At 37.8% G+C, this 23,629-nt stretch overlaps 1 protein-coding gene across 2 annotated transcripts in view; it reads right to left on the bottom strand.

Annotated features, from left to right (window-relative positions):
• Positions 1 to 23,629, bottom strand: part of LOC124071272 (carbohydrate sulfotransferase 8-like) — a 153,477-nt gene that overhangs the window by 105,768 nt on the left and 24,080 nt on the right. For both annotated transcript variants that reach the window (XM_046411840.1, XM_046411872.1), the window contains exon 2: positions 11,497 to 11,690. In XM_046411840.1, the coding sequence (XP_046267796.1) occupies positions 11,497 to 11,656 (160 nt within the window). In that variant the 5' untranslated portion in view covers positions 11,657 to 11,690. The remainder of the gene's footprint in view (positions 1 to 11,496; positions 11,691 to 23,629) is intronic.

Here is a 23,629-nt window from a genome sequence, read left to right as displayed (position 1 = left end):
GAAAAGGGAGCTGAATACTTTTGCATGTCACACTTTTCAGTTTATTATTTGTAAAAAAAAAAAATGGAAATCATGTATAATTTTCCTTCTACTTCACAATAGTGTGCTTTTTTTGTTTTCTTCTTTTATATGAAATGCCAATAAAATTTATTTATGTTTGTGGTCGTGACATAACAAAATGAAAAAAAGTTCCAGGGATATGAATACTTTAATACCACTGTAAATTTAAGCAAAAGAGATGGTCTTCTATCATAATTCAAAACACTGATCACAAACTACTATAATTTCCCAAATGTCCTATTTTTTCTGTGGACTTGATTATTATTGGGCACCAGACACCATCAAACCAGCCTGCACAGAGTGACTCCAAGGTATCCAAAATAGCACCAGGTCAAAGTCATTTCTCTCTCATTCGGCTGTGCAGAAAACATCTAAGAGTATCTATTACATATCATATGACTGGTGTTTTAGGATCAATAGCTCAAAGTCCACAAGGGAAAACCCTCTAACTCTAGTCTGAAATCAAATTGTAAACAGTCTGAAATAGCTCCTGTGTGACTAATTCCCTTTGTCTGCCATAACTACTGAGAATGTAAGGGGCTTTTTGTATGGACCAGAAAATTAGATTCTTTACCCTATTAGAGAAACAACCCACATGCAGATCCAGAAAAAAAAATCTGGCTTGTCAATATTAATAGCTAATATGATCAAAGATGGACTTGCATGTTTTATTAGCCATCTGGCAGATCTGTTGGGCAATTTGAAAGCAATTTTGGAGTTGTAAAATTTTGGAGAAACAAACAGAGTGGGGTTGTGAGGGCATAAGGTTGATGAGAGACAGGCAGAAACAGTAGGCACGGGCAATTAGGTGTGTGGCAATCCCCTTGTTAAAAGGCTGGAAAATGCCCAGGATGGATTGATTTAGTGGCTGCAGTCTGGTGACAGCTCCCATATCACAACGTCATTGCCCACTGAAGTGTGCATTAGGACTTGGTGTTTGGCAGCAATATGGCTTTTACATTTAACAATCTGTGCCCAGACTGAGTGGAAGGGCTCAGGAGACAAGTTGACAGAGGGGAGCCTCCCATCACTTGTCAGCATTGTCAGGGGCAATGCCTTATTATCCCCAGTCTATTGGCTTCTTTTCATGTCATTTATCATCCCCATCACCTCTTCTTTGTGCCCCATATCAGAAAGAGAGGAGGTCTGGAGGGGATATATGTAGATAAATATGTTGAAAATTGGCTCAGTATGGATTCATTTGCTCGTGCAGACCTCTTTGTTTGGTAGCAGACTGAGGTGGCTTTTGTGTATCTGCCAGCAGGGCCATGGCTCTCTCCATCAATGGCACGCCATTCAGGAGATAAGCATCAGCTTGCGGGCCACTCCACTGACACCAACACTTCCTCCCGGAGTCAGCAGATTACATTTTAGAAGTTGACAGCTTGTTATCACTCTGGATAGCAGGAGGGCTTAATCTTTTGTTCTTTTCTGGCTGGGGTAGGGCAGAGGAGTCGTCAGCTCAGGCCACTTCCCTCCTTTTGCTCTTTGCAGTGACACACACACACACGCACATACATACACACACACACATATACAGTGAATGGGCCAGTTGCTCCTCCGCTCTTTTCATCTTCCTCTAAGTGTGCCTGCACTTTGTAGAGGGATTACAGTGATGGAAGCCTCAGCAGTGCACAATGATACCATTCAACATGTCTCCCTGGCAGACAGGGGATGGGTTCAAGTCTGATTTGATAATTGGTACGCTGGCTTTGGTCTGGAGGGACGGATCACAGCTCCTAAGGCAGGGCTTGTCCTCTGGGAACAATCATGTGGAATCCCTCTCAGAATAATATCCATGACCATAATAGGGATAGAGAATGGCATGGTTCTTTCACAATATTGTGGCTCATACTGATGGTGTTGAAAGAAAAGCTTTTCCTTACTTACTGAGGTTCCTGTAAAGACATCCTGCTACAGCAAAACAAACTATAAAGAAAAGCGTGCCGACTAGATGGTTTGTCAGAAACAGCAGGTCCCAGATGTCAAGGCTCCGCCAAGAAACATCAAATTTCTTATGTTACATTTTGACCTTGATATGGCAGCTGGTCGCCCAGCTTCCTTTTGTGCGAGTTCTTCTACAGCAGTCTATTCATGGTGCAGTAGAGAGACTTCATTTTGGTGGCTTTAATAGCATAAATCTGAAAGCCATTCATCCATGAACAGATGATTAAATGATTAAAGAATCACATTCAAAGTCGCAGATAGACACAGATAAAACTCATTATTGTGTTTTAAGGAGGCCACTATAGAAGCAGGTTATATATTTTCATAACAGACTTGAGTCTTGGATGTTTCATTGTGAGGTTTTTGAGAGAGTCATTCATATTCATAGATATTAAATGTTTAACAGAAAATCTCCTGTTTAACAGAAAATAAAATAAAATTTAATATAAACCAATAATAACAATAGCCCATCTTGCATAATCTTCCTTTCCTGCAGTTGATAACTAGAGCTACCTTGAACATTGGCATTTATTATCACTGCTTTGCTTCTGAAGCCGTAAGATGTCTCCTTGGTGAGATCCGTGGTTATATAACCTCCCTCTCTCCTCCCACTCTCTCTTTGTATGTCTCTTCCTGTCTACGGTGTTCGCAGTCTCTCAAACCTACTAGAAGATGGTTGCAAAGCTCAAACGTACAACCTCCTTTGCTTGGGCGTACTTAAGACAAGGCTTTCTGTTTTTTTGATGTGTTTGCAGTGCTGAAGACAAGTTTTCTGACAGGAACATTATTTTTGATGTGAACAGACTCATATGGAGGCAGTGACACTAGAAAATTCAAACTGCTTATGCAATATCACTGCTGTCTGATGAAATTAATTCGGCAAAGTTTCTTTCTGTCAGACTGCAGACAGGAGTAGATAGTATACCCTTCAATTTTGGTTCTTTCTAACCAACATTAAGACCTCTAGAGATGATTGGTTTAGTTCGATATTCCTAAGACTCAAGTACATGCCCCCCTCACCGGCAAAGAACATTAATTGAGGACAGGTAAGATCTGAGAGGGAGGGAGAGTTCACCTGTGAGCAGTCTGAGTAACCACTTCTCTGACTTTCTGTTTACTGTAGAGAGAGGCCACCGCACAGTATCTTTTGCCACGAGATTAAATTAAGCCTAGATTTTAATTTGTGTTTGATCTCTTTATGCATATCAGCAGTTGTCTCTTGCTTGACAAAAGTTGATATTTCGCAACTTGTTCTGCATCTCTTCCTTGGCAATATAGAGAAACATGAAGAGAGGTAAATGCAATGTAAAAAAAATAGTGTCTAAACTAATGAAAGGAAGTATTTGATGAAGGTGTATCAGAGACATATGGCTACTTTTCCATACTGTTGACTGAAGTGACTGTATTGCCATGGCAAAAATCACAGGATACAAAATTACAGGATAGGAAAATGTTGCATTTAATTATATTAAATTACTATGGATAAGATAAATTTGTTTAATAACTTTACAAAATATTTGTGTAATCAAGATATTTTATTTGATTTGTCTAAATTGAAATAAACAATAAATAACACAATACACAACAGAACAATCAACCAGATAATACCATTTCACATAAATATTTACAAGGGAAGATCATTTTAATAGCTAAAATAGGCTACCATGTGAACAAACTGTTAAAAACTATGCATGTTATGGGTAACATATTGTTTACTCTAGTGACAGTTATAATGTAACCAGTGTTAGAGCCAAATATAGGTTAAAATACATTATATTTTGCAGCATTTTTTCTTAATATTCATTGTTTTTCTTCTTCACATGGACTATGGAGTTTTGTTGAAACACGTGTCAACTATATGCTTTGATTCTGTAGCTTAAGTGGGCATCATCAAGAAAAAAAGCTAGAGGCACACTAACAACCAAGCCTCTGCTGGATTCATTGGTTCAGCTAAGTCAAGTTCCCCTTGTTTTCTTGAATACAGTTTTGGCTCCATATCTGTCAGTCATATTGCTCTTGTTAATGAGTTTTTGATAAATACTCCAGTTCTGACTAATTGGTGTTCTCAGTGTCGGGCAGATAGCAAAATAACTTGGAACAGCCAGACCAGGACAAGGTACTAGTGAACAAGAAGCTAAGTGCTGAGTTTAATCAGTGTCGGCATGGATGTGTATCACTCATACTGACCTGTTTGTAATAATTAGAGAGGAACACAGTTACAATACATGTTGTGTTCAGGAGATACCACTTCAGTTCTTTTGGTCAGTAAGATCAAGAAGGCCTCACACTGTAACATGTCTGTATTCAGTGTAAGTGGAAGAGGCAGCAAGGCCATAAAAGCAGAGGTGACATCTTTACAGAATTCTTTTTAAATGACAATTAATTGGTATTGCGTTTGGATTTTGGAACACATGTGGTCACTCATCCAAAATAACGATATATGGCAGATCACAAATGCCACCGTGAATTAATTCTTTTTTTGATGCTATACCTATTATAGTCCAGCTGTCTGTGTTTATCTGAAATGGTCCTCCTAAAGATGAGCCCTTTTGTGTTCACAGCCACAGAGAGTCTATTGAGCCTCATCTCTGGTTCTTGCAATAACATAGCATGGGACATTCTGACAGCACTGAGAAGCAGCATCTGTGATTACAGTCTTCAAAAACATTTTTTAAAAAAAATCAACCTCACTGTTGGATCCACCTGGTGCTCTAGCCTTGTTCTGCTCTATTTTGTTTGGAGTTTTTAATGTTACTCAGCATGACATTATGGAAAAGGGCATCCTGAAAGCCCCCTACCACTAGGAGGACAGCAAAGCCATGCTCAGCTGCTCAGTAGGGGTCCTAAACATGTCTGTTTGTCACTGGCTCAAAGGATGCATCTTCAACTCTGATGAGTTGAAAGAAAGATCACAGCAGTTTTCTATCTTTTTGTTTGCTTCAATCAACATTCTCCCACTCTTCCTCATTCTTCTCCTTGCATTGTATGATTACTTTCGTATTTCATGGTTTTCTGGATGGTGCAAAGCAGCTGTTTTAAAGTTTCTCTCTTTTGGGAGTGAAGAACAGTTCAGTGGAGAGCTGTCCAGTAATGTGATTTGTGGCTGTAGGCTCCTTCCCACTGGAGTCTAGCACACAGAGTAGCCTTTCTCTCACAATAAAAAAACTGAAAAGCACTTGTTCAATTTTCCCCCAAAAAACAAAATGCAGATTTATCTAAAAAGTTTTCTCAGCAGTTATTATCTAAAAATAAAATGTCTAGAAGTGCTCACCTTTTGACACTGACCTCTGCTAGAGCAGAAATATGAAAAATAACATCTATTTGTATAGATTGGCATATGTGAGCAGGATCAGATGGCAGTGAAAACAGATTATGTTGCAGGGCTCCCTTGGCATAACCTCGTGCATTAATGTTAATGGAAAAGCAGATGACCTTGCAGTTGCCTCTGAGTGGTTCCATTTTAAATCCAATTGACATGGACCGTGTCTGGAAGAGGTTGGAGAGAGGGTCATACAGGCACCTGATACCAGTGCACGAAAATAGTCTGTTTTTTTTTTTTCTTTTGGGGATATCTAAGGAGCCCCCACCACTAAGGTGTTCTCTGATCCTATAGATGAACAGGGGAAGGCTAAGCTGCCCATGCCAAATGTCATGTGATCCCAACACTGAGCAGGATAGTAATGCTTAGCTTCTGCTCCTTTAACATTCTAATCAAGGTACAGCATGTCACACTTATGCCCAAAAGGCCTAATACACCTTGTTTTCAGGGAGCATATTGTACGTGGTTGGTTTAAAAATCACCGATGGAGTTGGCTTTGCCAAGTATTTCTTTCCAATGAACTTCCTGCTCTGGAAGGAACGGAGGGGTTAGTGCAAGCACAACAGAAACAGGCTTTGTTAAAGGAGCTTTGCACAAACAGATGAAAGAATGGAAGAGCAGGGTAAAATAACATTCACTTTTTTTTTCCACAAACATCCAGTGGTGGATTTGCATTCAAATATGGCACAGTTCCATTGCTCTGAGGGTCATCAGCACAATTTAATTACATTAAGAGACAGCTAAATTGGACTTTGGAAACAGCCACGGCTTAAGGGATTACTGGACCTCTGACGGAGAGATCAAATTTTACCTTCAAGCATGAAACAATATGTCCAGTTCCTGGCAGGCTCCATGAGGCCAGAGAGAGGGATGGGGAGTTAGGGGGGGGCTAATGGTTGAGAGCCAGATGATTCATTTTATTCCACTTTTTTATTTACTGCTTGTGGAAAAGTGTTGCATTTCATTACAGACTTGACGCAATCACAACCAAAAAAGTAAGCCTGTGTGAATCTAAAGAGTGTGTTTATCATAATCACTTTACCTCATCTGCCTCTGTGCTTTCCACAGTATCTCCCAAATGTTAACCTCTCTTACACGTGCAGTGTTTTGTCTCAATGCAATTCAATTCAATTTTGCCAATTCATAACAGAGTTATCTCAAGACACTTTACAGGCGTGTAAACAACAAAAAAATGACTTTCCAAATGTTTAACAGTGAAATTTATTTTGTTCCCTCCTTTGATGAGTGGTCTCTCTGAATATCTTCCATAGTTTATACTATTTATTAAAATTCTTCGAAAACTAATTTCTACAGTGCTTTATTGAACACTATGCTTCCTCAGTTTACTTCATGTCATATTACATAAATGTTGCATTACTGAATATGGTTCTTTTACTTCATCTTCTTAGTAATCATAGAAGAATTTACTGGTCTATATCATGGGAACACATGTAACATGGCATTTAAGGAAGAAATGTGCTCTACATTTCTTCCCTCCTGGAAAATCAGCACTGCGGTTCAACATTTTCAGACCTTGAAACATAGACATGACACCCAGTGAAAGGCAGTGATGAGATTATAGATTATAAAATATCTCAGTAAAATTAAATTTTATAATTTATTTATTTATCTAATCACGCCTTTTTTTTCTGGAACTCAATAATGTAATTATAGAAATGAACTATGTTTTACTTTGTTTTGTTTTATTCCATTTCATTAGATAGGCGTTATGGCACTCTGATGCTGAATAGGCCTATCCACTATTTGCCAGTGTTATTTACAGCTGATTAGAACTCTAGATGGTTGACACCTGCAAGCTGTAGCTGGAAGTTGTTGAGCAATGCAACACAGAAGGTTGAGTGAGTGGCATATTTATTTAAAAATCTAATCCGCAAGCCATAAGTACATCTGAACGGTCCCTTTGACAAGCTACTATTGTTGTTTTAAGCTTACAGGTGAGTTGTTGGGGTTTGAAGATAATTTTGAAATAGCCCAAGGTTTCTGTAAAGTCTCTTAAAAAGATTTTCCCAGTGTAGTGTATAATTAAAATTTTATTTATACTTATGTGAAGGTACAATAAAAGATTGAGTTTTAAAAAGGTACATTTTTTGTAGAGTTTAAGCTCAGTCCCACCTACAGAGCCACAGCCAGATGAGAACGGCAATACTAAACTATTGCACTTAAGATAATGTAGGCTACTTTTGTTAAAAGCACTAAAGGAAAATGACATGTTATCACTTACAGCGAGATCCAGGCACTTGCTTGTAAACACATTTTCAACAGCATGGTATGCAAGGGAGCAACAATTTCACCTCTTCTAACCATTATCTATAACAGTTTATCTTTTGCAGGATCTGGGGGTGGGGGCTAGAACCATACAGGGCAAGAGGCAGGATGCACCCTGTACAGGTCACCAGTTCACCACCGGGTATATAGACAAATAACCATTTACGGTCACATTCACACATTTATAGCCACCAATTAACATGCCAGAGCACCCAGAGGAAACCCAAGCAGGCAGTGGGAGAACATCCAAACTCATAGCCCATTCTCCCGTGGCATCAGATAGAGCCTTTTTGCTGCATCCCTCAGTGTTGAGCTTTAATGTACCTCCTATGCAAATACATTTGCATCAGTGTGACACAACAGCAACTGCACTAAAGTTGTATTACAACGTAGTTCACAAAGCAAGAAAGTTCCAAGAAGGGTGGAGATCAGGATTGAGTGGAGGGTCACACACACAACCAGAGAAACAAACATGGTTTCTCAAGCATCACTTGTGAAAGGAAACACACGCCAGTGATCTTTTCCTAAACTAACCCGGTATTGTTTAACTTAATGAAAAAGGCAGTCTATCTTAAGACTATGAAAGAAAGGCTTTGTCACAGGAAGCCTTTTCCCTCCCACAGATGTGTCTGGATGAGAGGCGAGGGAGGGTACGAGGCTTTATGTGTTTGCCACACACGCTAAAGGGAAAGCTTTACAGCCAAACAGTACGGGTGCTACAAAGTGTCAGTATGTACTGAGCTGGGGCGAGAATATGTTGAAATACCTCACGGGATAGTCCAGCCAACTGACTGGCTGGTTCTGACCCAGAAGAGACTCATAGGCCGACCTTCCACTCACCAGAGCAGTTGGTCCTCACCGCCTTATTTGTCTGAAACATATCCAGAGGTGTAAATTTGTGCAGACAATTTATCTGAACTGCTATCTCTTCAGGTGTCTCTTCTCCTGAGAAACCGGCTGCTGTGTTTCCAATTGTTCTTAAACAATTACTTGGGAGAGATCAGGGGGAGAGTGGTGCCAGTTAAACTGCAGTTTGCTCAGTTACCATTGTGCAGGCCATCTAAACCATGGGATACAAAGCTCTCAAGCACACTGCAAGCCAAATAAAGAAGTGGAGAAGGAGGGGGAGGCAGATAAAAGCTGACACCCAATGTATTATAACTCAGCTCTATTAGATATGAGCTTCTGCTAGGGTGAAGCACCGTAGCTTAAGGCAAAGATACTGCTTGCTCATTGTGCTTTAGCAAGGGGGCTGGGAAGACTGTGTAGCATCTGTGTTCTGTAGACAGCACACAGTCTCTCATGCATGATTTACTAAACTAGAATTCTTACTTCAGTATTCAAGTAGCGATATGGCAGACGAGATAAAAGGATTTGCTTAGGCTGCAAAACTTATCCTAAGAGGTACGCTATGGTTGGAAAATGGTTAGTAATCAAAAAAGAGAAAAATCATCAAAAAAAGCCACCATTTATTTCATTTTCAGCATTCATTCAGTTTTTAATAATATTTCTATATTTTGAATTCTGTTGAACAGTATCTATTGTTAATGAATTGTACTCGTGTCACTGTCACATCAGTTAATGAGAGGTATTAATGAAAATACACATTAAAATAAAAATGTTAGCTTGCCTAAGGGAGAAAAATGACATTCCTCTGCAAAACAACCTTCAGTACATACTGTATATATACAATTTAAATCAAGTGCAATCAAGAAGGATTTTTCTATGCTATTAGAAAGTGTGCTCATTGAACTGCCTTAAAACTAACTTTTATGCATTTTTATTAATATCATTATGTTACAATGCCCTGCTGAGATTATCACAGGTATAATTTCCTGAAAGTGAAACACACTGAAGCTCCTGTTAACACAGACATGTAGATTTCAGTCCATCAGTTTATTAGTAACTTTAACTAGACATATAATATAATATAATATAATATAATAAAAAATGTGTTATTTTTCATTATTTACACCTGCGTCACTAGGAATTTACAGATACGAATATGCTTGTAATTGCTTAGCAATAGCAAAAAATATAATGAAGCATCGAGTGGATTTAAAATTGTTCTTAATATTGTGATGTGGACTTTTTTTATATTCATTTATGAATAACCATTTTATGGTCTTATGTGCATAGACATTAAAAGTTTGTTAAAGGTTTATATACAATTATGAATGCTTTATAATTCAGTGCTTCATTATGAAACATAAAATGCTTTTCTTATTTTAACTTTATTACAATGTTGTAAATACCTATGAATTCCCTGTTATATAAGAGGTCAGATCTAGATTGTGAGCATGTGTAAATGTCAAAATATTCATTGATTAGCCTGCTGTTAGTAAATTAATGTGTGGTCTTCACTGAAATGGCTCATCAATTTTTGTTACTCATCAGTGCAAACTTTGGTGTAATCCTCCAGGGCTTGAAACGACTTCTTACAAGCTCCAATGGGTCTTTATTCCACATCTGTCATGAATGTTAACTAGTGGTTGTCATGGTTTGTATATTGGTACATAATGTGTGTGTTGTCTTGCATGTGTATTTCTCTGTGGGTCCTGTGTGTGTCATTGTGAATGGCCTTTTTTCACCTGCCATCTTGCCTGAAAGCAACTGACAATCAACCAAATATTAGAGGGTTGGAGAGATTCCACTGTGGCTAAGTGGGCCTTTTTTTTTTTTTTTTTGCTGTTCAATGTGACACTGCTCTGATATTTGTGATTCACAGCTTCTCTGACTCTGCTGGTTTCATTTCTAGAGAGCCTGCTGGAATAGTTTATCATCATTTTCTTTGAGCACTATAAACACATCAACTCTTTGAAAACATTAAAACAATAAAATTGGATGTCCTTTCATGAAATCCTTGTTTCTCAAGGAGTTTAATCCAGCAGTAGGCTGCTACATAAAATAACCCCAAAATGTCCAGTTATTGAAATCAAGATGAGCTTAAATATCACCAGTGATAAAAAAAAAAACAATGTCTGAGACGAAATCAAGGCAGGGGCTGGTCCATCAACTGCAGCAACATGCAATTACAGATGCTCTCATTTAGGTGGAAAGTGTCATACAAGCCAAAGAGACACATAAGCAAGCAGCTGATCTCTTGTTTCTGAGACATGAAGCAGCTTAGCTTTACACGCTCAGGACACTCTGCCATCACGGCTGCTTAAACCCCAATCTCCTTAATGCTGAGTGCCAAGCAGAAGCACATTGGGTCCCTTTATGAGGACAAAGGTTTGACTCATTTGGAAATTGGATGTCTGGCCTCCCTATTTCAGGTTAGAAACTCTAACCCCAAAACCACTGAGCTGGAATGAAAATAGAAATGTCTGGGGAACAAAGGTTCTCTCCACCCTTTGCTTAAACCTGGATGCAACACAAGGCAAATAATATCTAACCACACAAATAAACATGTACATATCAATGTGTACACAGCATGCGTACTTATGAGCAAATATGTGTGCTGTGGTTTTATATATGAAATCTGATTGCTTTTATGTATTTATGTGAGTTAAGGTGCTTGCCTGCTTATGTGTATGTACAGACAGCCTTGATGTGCAGTGCTATTTTTGTTTGCGTCCATGGACTAGCTCACCAGTGTGTGTGTGTGTGCGTGTGTGTGTGTGTGTGCAGGCTTTTTCTTCTTTAGGTTTTGAGTCAATACATTAAAGTAGTTATTTTACCTACCTACCCTTTGTATAAACAAGACTGAATGAAAACTTGGATTAGGACTGTTATCTTGCGCTTTTGATAGAATTTTTGTGAACATTGTAAGGAAACTTAGGTAACATTAAGAGGGTGAATACCCAAATAAACACATCTGTGTCATTTGAAAATGACATTCCAAGTAGTCAGCCTTTATTTTAGGGACAGTAGAGACTAACCTGGGCCTTGCTGCTGGACCATCTCAGACAGATCCCGCTGGTGGATGAAAAGAACCAGACCCCCAGCAGCGAACAGCAGGAGGAACCAGAGGGAACAGGGCATCCTCCTCCTCCGTCCACGCAGGGAGTCCACCACGATCTTCCACTTCACCCACAGCATGATGCAGCACAGTCAGACACTAATGTAATAAGTTCTGAAGAAAATCAAAGAAAGAGGGGATGTGGGAAGAGGAGGTGAAGCGAGACACAGATAAAGTGTTGTGAACAACATAGACAGAATGTGTTCACAGTATTTCATTTTTCTCTATCAATACTACAAGTCAAAATCTATACTGTAGAATAAATGGCAGTGGTGGAATGTACCTTAACAGAAGTACTGTTTGAATGTACACATCTGAGGTACTTGTACCTGACTTGAGTCAACCAAGTATAATGGTAAAATGCTATTAGATAATCAAATAATATATGATATAAATAATGAAATAAACGAATAAGAACAAAATTGAAAATCGTGAGTACTTTTGATACTTATACTTACATATATTTTACTTATCAAACTTGAACTTTTTAACTTATTGATATTTTCAAAACAGGATATTTACTTGTAATAGAGCATTTCTATATTGAAGTAACGGCACTATTGCTTAGGTAAATCATTTGAGTTCTTCCTTCTATTTGCTGAATTTGCAAGAAAAGCAGCAATAAGTCTGGTTTTAATGTGCTCATCAGGACAAAGATAATAGCACAAGCAGTTTAATTTAGGTTGCAGGTGGGCAAATTAAGCCAGTGTATATTTTTATTAAAATCAAACACAGCTGTCTACGTAACTTGCAGCTGGACTGTCATGAGTGCTGACCAACTCTAGGCTTTGTTCATAAAGCAGAAAGACTGTGTAGCATCTGTCTTCAAATTAATATACAAATGAATTACTCAAGCACGTGTTGTCATTGCAGAAAGTAAAATTGGCTCTATTTTAGATGTGTTGAATTTGACTGACCTTGTGCTAAACCAGAAGTTATAAATAAGCTGCAAATCAAATAACAAATGTGTCATGTTACATGCCATAATACTCACATATACAGTGATTTCTGTCAGGTTTCACTGTCTATTTATACTTGTTTACGCAGGTGATAAAATACAGAGATAATGAAATACGGCATGAAGCCTAAATACACAGTTGAGACAGAAATCCAGAGTGGCTTATAACAATGTCTCATAGTAACAAAGACATGAAAGTCATCAGAAAATAAACAAGATGAAGAATGGTGCAAATTAAAATGTGTAAATGAGTGTGCTTGATGAGTGACAGGTGAAGAACAAAGAAAGATGGCATGTTTTTGCGTTATACACACTACGATATTTTGTAACTGATCATAGGGGGTAAGCATTTTACTGACAAGACACATTGCTTTTGTGCTGTAATCAGTGCAGATGCAGCCACAGCAGAGGTTCAACATAGTTTGCTCATGCATTATTGTTTCAACAATGGCACACTGAGAATTCAGCTAATTCCACAAGGACAAATTAATTTTTTTGAAAGACAAGATTTTATTCTTCCAAATGAATACTAAAACTTTCTTTCTTGTATAAAATATAATAATATATTTTCATAGAGGTTACTTTGAGTTGATGTCTTTTAATTCAGATAGATTAATACATTTCAGAATTGTCTTTGGATGTAAGAGAAACAATTCATTTATAAGAATCTTAAATAAACTGAATGATACAACTTAAAGCTCCTAGATGATTTGTACCACAGTATAAATGCAAGTTACTGTAGTAACATTCTGTCAAGGACTGTCACTGTACAATACCATCAAAATGAAACTTTTCATCTTAATGAGATGGACATGGCAGTGGAACCCTTATCAAAGCAGCACTTGCTTTTGTGGGGATTAAACTAATCATGGCTATGTCAAACCATTAGGTCATCCTGACAACCAACTTTCATTTCAGTATGAATGCTTTTCAGATTATTCTGAAAGGAAACCATAGGCAGTGATATACACTGGATAGAGAGCGTCATTTAAAGGTACAAAAGTGGATTTCAATACACAACATAATTATTATGAACAAACTACAAATGCATTTATTGCTCTATATTTCTGTCTGTCATCACACTGTGATAAAGAATTCATAACAGCAGGCTGTTTTTGATCAATGAGGTTCAGTATAAAAATCAGTGCAAACCTCTGCAGAATGAAATTAGCCTTAACAAAGGTTGAAATACAAATATACACATATTGTACATGTTTCAGATAGAAGTTGTATTTGTGATGTGATGGTGTACGTAATCCCTGTACAGATGGTCATGTTCATTGTCATTGCATAATGAAGACATGGTACCCCCTTTGCTCAATGGAGCTTGTAACAAATTTTGAGTTCCGTACCGGCCGAGGAGCTATTTTACATCTTCTAATCTTCACAGCCTGAGCAACAGAGAGGATAAAGTGGATGGAGACAAGTGTAAAAAAAGGAGGGTGAGGGTGGGGTGTAATGTAATATGTAATAATGAATTTTTCCTTTGTTTACACATTTTCTGAATTTAACTTAGTCTTTCACTGTATGTGAAGACTGAAGTGATTGTTATCCAGTTTCCCTGAACACTGAAACATTCATGAAAGTGCATGAGAAGTTTAAAGATGCAATCCTTTTCATTCTCTCATACAAAACCACAGGATGTATAACCTTATTGCAGGAAATCATTTCAGGTTTTCACTTCCATTTCTATCTCATTCATGTCTCACTCAATAGTTTCATCAACTTAGTTCTGTACAAGATGTTGTGGTTGAGTAAACACCCATCCGTTGTTTCTGGCCATTGGAGATATTTTTGAAAGTGCTTAAACTAGCGTTCAGATTTATAGCCCTTTAAGTGCAGTGAGAGGAATGGCAATGGTGTACAGAGTCAGCAAAGTGTGAAAAGCATGCATTCATGTCAGTGTTGATTCTAGTGATTTGAAATGAGCGTCCTTGTTTTGTTGGCCTCAAGCCAGTGGTTGGTTTCAGCGGGTCTCTTTTTATTTTAGCTACGACTGTGTCACACAAACCTCTTACTGTGAGAATGTTGTGCACATTTCCATTTTTATTTTTATTGTCCACTGGTACTGGTACAAGTTAAGTGTATTTCTATCGTAACTGTTATCAAAATCTGATGCACTGCACCCTCAAAATAATAATAATTAAGGAGTAAGGGAGGCAAAGGGACACAGATTTTAAGATCAGCTAGATAGGAAAACAAAATTAAATGTAAGACTAAGTAAAAACCAAAATAAGTATGTAGAGTGGAATTTACAGATACAGAATGAACCAATACAAATAAAAAAAAAAAAAAGAATAAGAAAACAATGCATTCAGAATAATTCAGAAAATCAGGCATACAACAAAGAAAGTAGTATGTGCTCTTTCTTTTGGAGTCTGGCTGCCTTCTATGTATAATTTTTGAACCCGTGAATTTCAGGATATGATTGCAACTGTCTGTGCTCGCAGGAATTAAAGCACATGTTTAAGTGTCTCTCAACATTGAATAGATCAATATTTCCCAACTACTAGCACAAAACTGGTTGATCTTGCAAAAGTGATTCTCAAAATTAAATGTTCGAACAAAAAGTACAACATAATTAAAACAGGTCCTAGTATGTACCCCTGGGGTATTCCATACTTTACCAGGAAACAAAACATTTTAATATCCTGCAACTACACCCACGAAATAATTCAGAGTATTTTTAAAATTCACTTCTAGGACAAATGTAAATGGCAACAACATGATGGTAATGAAAATATAGTCAGCATTTTCACATTAAAAGGGAAACACTGTCCACCCACTCTGACTCGGTTGAGCACCCAGCATCACTAATATAAACACAAAGTTTATCTCCCCTCGGAGTACTGCGCTCTGTCATTTTAGAACACAGTACCACCTGTTGAGGGCAGCAGCTTGATCTGGGATGTTGTAGTGGCCTCTTTTTCCAATGTCAATGAGTGCATTTTTCATTTTTCTTAGGTAATATGTGTTTAAAGCACACATATAAACCGCAGTGTGGGATGAAGAGACTTTAAAATAAAGCAGGGTGGTACTTTGGTGACTTGCTGTGACTCCCCCAGCCACTATTCCGCACTCTGATTATGTATAATAGCACGCCCAAAGATTGCCCTAAGATTTTTCAGCAATGAAGAAGTTTCTTAACATATGGATAGTGTTGTAAAGGTTGAATTCATCATTGATCTGCTACAACTATTTTTACGTGTAAATACAGTATTTATTTTTTAAAGCAGAGTAGCGCTGAAAAACAGGATGCATTCTCTGTCAACTTTATCAAAAATAATAAAACAGTAGATAAAAAGAAAATCACTGCATCTGTCACAATTTGACACAAACATTATGATCAAACAGCACTTCATTTTAAATGCATCGCCTTTGTACTTTACTTCCAAACAGATGTATATGCCAAGAAATGACATAACATGTCCCATTTTATGCAGACAAAGAACATTTGTGTCAGACTGGTAATGAAGATGATTCTGTGTTTGATGTTCATGTACAATACTTATCATAACAATTTTGCTTTCTACTTTCAAGCGAACAAAAATTATGTCAGTCAAGTGAATTTGCTGTTCACATGTCTTCACAATGTTTCTAATTGTGATATGTTTTCTAAAATTTACCTAGTAAGATCAATTTCTGATGAAATTTAATGTATTAAACATCTACCCACAAAATCACTGCAAAACTTAAAGGATGTTTTAAACAAGATTAAATAAATTAAAGTTTTGGTTAAAAAGTGGGTTGTCTCATTTACTATTTAGATAGATTTACTGATTAACATCCAACAATTATTTCCTTTCGTCCATTCGTCATATTTATATATGAGACTACAGCACCTTTGGTCACAAAAGCTTTAATAGACTTTCGTCTCAGAGCTTTATTGTTCACTTTCCACTGGTGAAACTGAACATGTGACATGTCTGGATCCTCTCTGCATTGTCCTCAACTTGGACACTGTGGACCTCTAAGGTAACTGTCAAACTTTGAAGCTTTACACTGTTAGGTCCGGCATTGCTTGCTGGGCTATTTGGTGGTATGATTATTCATAATGTGCATTCCATAGTGGAGAGTACAATGAGAGTATTAGGGGCTTTGGTCCCTTGAACATATAAAGAATGTTAGAGGGTATAGTACTGGAGATGAAAATTTTTGTCCTCCTTCATAGCTGTTGTGCTCATAGAAATGCAGTTGCGAAGTGCAACCTTCAATCTTCCTACTTTCTCTTCTGCTCAGATCCTTGTAATGAGGTATCAAAGTTCCAGTCAGGGTAGAAATACATATGTATTCTTTAATATTAACAGCTAAGAAATGTGAATAGAGTATGGGCTGAATGGCTCACAACATGCATTGACAAAGAAAGCAAACAAAATCCATTGCCATTCTCTCACCACATATTCCAATTGTGTGCTTCCCCTCAAAGGTTTTGAACATTTCAGATGTCCCAGAAAATATACTGTTATATTTTTTAATACTATTCATGTCTACTCCCTCTAGTGTGTCAGTGAACAGTGTTGGCTAATAAACAAAAGAAATGCAAGCCATTGCCAGCCCTGTTGCATAAATTAATGATTATGTGTGTGTGTGTGTGTGGGGGGGGGGGGGGGGGGGGGGGGGGAGTGCTGCCACTTACTGAAAGAAAAGTGGTACAGTTATTTTAAATGGAGTTCACCAATTCAACAGCAAGAAGGTACTGCACATGCAAATATCCTGAACACATTCTTTATGTAACCATGAGGCTACAACAATGTTGCCAGTACACTGAAATGATGCAGTCAGAATCCTTAATTCAAAAGCATTAATGTCACAACTGTGGAACAGCACACCATTTGAGTGCCAATTTTGTCCCTGGCAAACTGAGATGAAAGTGGTCACATTTTGATTGCAGAAAATAAGCAAAACAACCTGTAATTTGTTTAAAACTGACATGTAAAACAACACATTCAACACCTTTTCTATGAATGAGAGAGCAATCAATGCCTACACATTAACTGTGTGGACATCTGGTTTTCACTTTCTAAGTTTTTAACCATTATTATTTATACTGCATACTAAACCACACCTGTTCCTTTGGATAATTCCCAACAGATCCCTACTGTGTGGAATAAAGCCAAATGCATAAATAGTCTAAGGTCAAATAACGTTGTGTAACTACTTACTGTACAGCACAGTACAGTAACCGCCACCATTGCACTTCAACACCACAAACGTCTCCCAACCCTACAAATCTGAAAGCTGTGTGATTATGACCTGGCACACTGGCCTTGGGACAGCTATGATGACAGGTGATGACAGTTTCAACACAATCGGACATGCTCAGATACAACACATCCTCCCCATATCATGTTAGCCCCATTCCTGCCACAGGGCACTGTGCTCCACTACACGCCTCTCAGATAAGGTTACAGATTAGTCTCTGTTCATATGTAGGCCCTCACAGCAACTCAGTTACCAGTAAAAACCTTGCATCTTCAGTGAATTATTATTCTTGTACTCATACTTGCAATGTTGAGGATCTGCTGCTAACATTTCTTTTTAACAGTTGGAAAATGAATCAGCCATGTTTTATTTTTTTCTCTTTTTTCAGTGTCGTCCAAAAGCTTTTGGCAGCAGTTTTTCATTTGTAAAATTCAATTAAAAGGATATTATAATTTGATTGGCCACTAGGGTCAAAGCTATTGCCCATTTTCTCTGCCAGTAACACACCTGACCCTGATACACCAGACAACTGACTCATTTGGCAAACAGTTAGGATACATTCTCTAACATTTTTATTACAATTTAAAACTCATATAATAAAGCTCAATGGGCTCTTAATGGCGTACTGAAACTCCCCAGCAACACACAGATTATTAAAAACTACGTGCAGTTGCTTGCTTTTAAATGAACAGAACAATCAGGTGAAACCAGTCAAAATCTATGGTGTGCTCTGTTTATATCTGTTAAGTGCACTTCAATCATGAAAGGAAGAAGTGGATGGAAGGGAGGATACAGGATGAAAAACGTTTACGTCTTAACATACTGAGAGGCAGGTGGTGCAATGCTGGTGCAACTTCGTTTTGAGGAGGTATTCCTATTTTCTGCCTCTGGGTCTATCAAAGGGAGAGCTAGTAAAGAAGGTTGGATTTAAAGCAATAAGCTGTACGGGCAAAGTTTGAGGTGAGTGGGGTGTAAAACTGAATGTGATACATACTAGTGTCGCCACATCACATTCTCTGATTGTCTCAGATATAATCAACGCACAGATTGGCTCATCCTCATAGGTCATCTGTACAAGCAGCTTAATACGATCCATACTGGCAGCAACCTCTAGTGTAGTAATAATTATGATTGGAATAAAGGCAAGCAATGACGTAGTTTAAGTACACAAAACCAGGAGGCTTTGGCTAAACCTAACCAAACCAAAATGTTTCACAGCAGTAATCACACTCTGCCAATAACCTCACTGTCCCACAGTTATGTATGTCACTGGCAATTGACTCATTCTGTTGTTTAAGTATGAGGACGTGTTGACTGGAAGATTGTGTCATGGTTTGTGATGAACACAATGCATCATTACTATTGTCTCGATATACTTGCCACGAAACAGTGTTGTTTATGTACTCTGCATAGGGGGACAGATGGATTTATTTACACATTTAAACCTCTTCGTTTGAAAACTAGCCACTGATCTGTGTGAGGACTTAGATATGCAAAATCAAACATCTGTCTGTGTGAATTTCACATGTAAACAAACAAGCAGCAAATCATAATCACATAGGTTAGACCACAAAGAAACACTCCATGATAAATGATTAATTGTATGACTGCAGAACTGTGCAGTCATTCTGTATTCAGTTCTTGTGTAAGTAGCAAACTGATTACAGGATCTCCTGCACACCTGCTAACTGGTCTTAGTGAGAAGCAAACCAGAAATAAATATATTCGCTAAATGTACAAGACAGATACCCTCTGTCTTTAATGGTGCATTTTGAATAGCACAATTATACAATTTTTTGGTCTTGATTCAATGCAGAGAAGTGGTCCAGCAACAAATCATATTAATCTAGGAATTTGGATTGGATTAGCCACATCAGCTGAATGCCTAAAATGTAAACAGAAGTACACACTGACTGATGAAACTCATTCTCAATCCGCAACTGAAGGCAGTGTGTGTTTGCGTTCCATTTGTTGTGGTAACACAGCAATAAAATAAGATAAAATAAAACATTTCCAAATGTCGGCATAAAGTGTAAAGCTAACCAATTGCTGCTGAAAATGTGATGTGACTACTACAGTTGGCTTTCACTGAAAGCTTTCTTTCTGTTGTCACCTTGACCTAATTTCTTTCAACATACTGGCTTAATGCACTTAAGAACTCATTACAGCACCGTCTTTTGGAGAAAGGTCTTTTGGTTTATTGAAGCATTCGATAAACCTTAACCTACTCAGGATTTACTGCCTCAAGCTCTGACCATGTTCCCACCCAAGCCTTCTACGTGGGTAAACACTCATACAAATCAATAATGCTGAATCTGTGCTGATCCCACTCATTTTTCCTCACATATTTTTTAATTGTCAGAGGGTTTTGTAGATTGCCAGGAGGGAGGTCAACCCACATCCTTCAGATCTGCTCGAGAATTGTCTGCTTTGTTAATTCAATGGAAGCTTGTTGGTGTATTTTTATATGTGATTTTCTTTTTCTTTGAGTACAATGCAGTACATGGACTAGTTGGATGCTGAAATCACTGGCTTCTTAGCAATTCATGTCCACTTCAGAGAAGGAAGCAAGCACAACCTGTGTTAAATAACAAGACAATATTACAATGATCTCCCATATTTACCTTGAGGAATATTTCAAAATTTATTATATACCTATATGGCAAGCCACAAAAATATGATCGCATGCCAGGGACCTCCTCTCTTGTTGGGTGGCAATAGCAATTCATAAACTTGTACTACTATGATGGTAGGGAGAAAAGCACACTTGCTACATATACCCCGCTAATACAGGCATCTACAAAGCTGTCCTCTTTGGCTCTGTCCCTGAGTGAATTATGCTCTCAGTGAAATGATTGTACCACTGAACACCATAATGCTAATTAGAACGTAATTAAATTGAAAGCTGGTTTTCCCTCACAGATGTGTTCAGTCAGCATGAGATTAGCATGTGCGAATCATGCTATGTAGGGACACTACAGTAGCCAATCACAAAACTCAAATACATTTTCCTTTATTCCTTTCATGTTCGTCTTTAATTCTTGTCTGAGCATAATGGGACCTTGGAAGTTGTAACATTGCATGAAATGCATGCGTATGTCCTTCATTAGAAAATGTATGGGGTGAAATCCATGCCTAATTAATGAGCAAAGCCAAAAACCACAGTCCTTTGAGACACTTCATTTTTCCTTTTCTTTTGCTTTTGTTTTATTTATTGGTCTTGTAATAAATTTAATCTCTTTAGCTGCTGTCTTAGGTAAATTATTTGGGAATCATTTGGAGTTGTGCAATGACCTAAAAGAAAAAAAAGAAAGAAAAATTATGATTAAATCTATTTCCAGATATCTTTTGTGAACCTGTTCTCCTGAAATTTTATGAACCAGTCCAAACACATTTTCACAAGTATTACACATGACGGAGTCATGACTAGAGGGCTACAGCTTGCCCAAGCAGTGGTGGTGTCATAGTTGGACAGGCATTTGAGGGTTTATCCTTTAGTTATTGTTTTCACACTTTCAGTCATTTTTTCTGACTTGATTTTGGTGACCAATTCCATAACAAGTGTTTTTCTTTCAATGTTGGGCATAGCTTTTCTCACCAATTCATCCTTGTACACAACACATTCAATACCTCACCACAACACTAAAGTAACAACACTTTCAGACATATGCTTGATCTGCATCACTGAGATAATGTCAAAACAGTTTAGACCAATAAAGACCAAAAATAATTAGCTGAATTGGAGTGAAGATCTCAAAGATGTTCCAAAATTAATTAAATGGCATACAAGTAAAATCTGAAAGCATATTTTCAATAATTTAACAAAAACGTATGTTATATTATACTTAACAACAACAAGAAAAATTTCAGATAACTCATACAGGAGTTCAGTGTACAGAGGGAAAGAGGTTGGTGCGTTATCTTCTGTCTGTTCTATAGTTTGCAATTTGTTTTCAACTGCTCATTGATGCATCATATTTGTGGCAGTGGGTTGTTGATTTAGACAGCCACATGTGAGACCACATGTTAAGAGCAGCACATGTAAAAGCTTTCATGTGCCCCATGTTCCCCATTGTTCTAGTTATATAAAAATGAAATTTCAGTTTTAAAAATGTTTAGATTTTAAAGAAAATTCATGAATCTCAGATACAAATGATACTGGGAATATTATGTGTCCTCTTGCTCTGAAATTACTGTAATATATTGTACATTGCAGGAACACCGGCTTTTCAGGCATATTTGTGGTGATCAGAGCTGGCAGCTCCAACCGATCACAATCAAATTGAATAAAGTGGAATATTTACTCCAGGACTTGCAAAGTACCCTGTGCAGGGCATGTTTAGCTCAAGTCAATAAGCATCACTGAGACAGACAGGAACCCTGAGGTCCCCTGTGGGTTGGCTGGTTTAAAGGTGCATTACGAGTGGTTTTAAAATTCCTCCCACCAATAATTCATGAGGTCAGTGACTACTAACCTTGCGTGTTTTGTCTGTAATGTACATTACTGTGTGTTATTTTAACCAGCATATAGCATTCTCTATTCATCTCGCATTTTTGTATTCATCCCATAATTACTGAAATATTCTAGTCATTGGAGTGGTGTGAAAACATCGTGATATGGCCATAATAATGCAACATTTTTTTCTTTTATTAAGATGTTTTTCCAAGCGAAGTTCAGCTGACTTGTTCCCTTGTGAAGCCCAGACTCACAACCAATATGGAAATACTGCATGCCCAATTAAATTTCCAAATTCAAATTCCTGGTCCAAGGTTTAATGGGCACATGCTGTCGGTGCTGCCAGAACACGACCCCTCTTTTTTGACCCACAGGCTGAGAAAAGCTCTATGCCTTTTGCACAATGTGAAAGGTGTATGTTGACAATGTCTGTCAATATCACTCAGTGTGCAGAGCACATCAGGCAGGCTCAAGTCCTGAGGGAGCTAGGGATTGCAAGACTGAACAACACAGTGATGTGCTATCCTCAAGCTACGACGTTCTTCAATCAAGTATTTCAATTGCCACAGGTTTGGGGGAAAAATGAGATTGAAACCTTCACTTTTGGTGAAAAACAAATACCTGTGAAATAACACCTTTCTTTCCGCTAATGAATTTTTAAACAACCAGTCAATTATAACATTTTTCTCTAAAAGAGAGGATTAATAACATGCCTAACAGTGAGAATTTAGGCATGCAGGAACAGAAAGATAGGTGAGATACTGGTGAGATTATTAAACACACTGTAGACTTCAGAAACCGACTTGTGATGAAAGAAATTAAAACAATCACAAAAAGACAGAAAGTTAACTTATTTTGAAAGAAATGAAAAAAAAATATTGCACTTTTAACCAAGTCCTTTACACTGTGTAGGCTATGTGGTGCATTCATGTGCTGCTGTGAAGCACTGGACATCCCATAATTGTGAATCTACTGCCAAACAGTATCACACTCTCAAACTACTCTATCAGACAATCAAACCTGTAAAATAAACAAAAAGTAAGCATGATCTTTCTCAAAAGCATCATGCAAGACTCTGCCAAAAAGGCTGCTGTTTATCAGCCAGCTGTAAAATCTCGATTGTCCTGGCATCCACAACACATCACAGCAACTCACAGAAGAACCCACAGCACACTTTTCCAGCCAAACGGGATAAAGCATGGAAAAACACCTCTATGGGGCATGAACCTTGTTATAAAAGATTAGGTTTCTGTCTTCCGTTCAGCAGCACCAGAGAGAGACTGCATGTTGAAAAAAAATGACATGTTCAGCCAATTACAGATATTGATCTGTTGTATCTGTACAGTGGTTTGATCTGGGAAAACAGCAAATACCATATATGTTTATATTATGGTGTTTGGATTTCCTGCTTTTTTATATGAATGCTGTGTCAAGTCA

This window comes from Scatophagus argus, chromosome 1 (assembly GCF_020382885.2).
Source record: "Scatophagus argus isolate fScaArg1 chromosome 1, fScaArg1.pri, whole genome shotgun sequence".
Taxonomy (NCBI): Eukaryota; Metazoa; Chordata; class Actinopteri; family Scatophagidae; genus Scatophagus; species Scatophagus argus.
The sequence above is the reverse complement of the archived record's forward strand: the minus strand, read 5'-3'. Positions and strand labels throughout refer to the sequence as shown.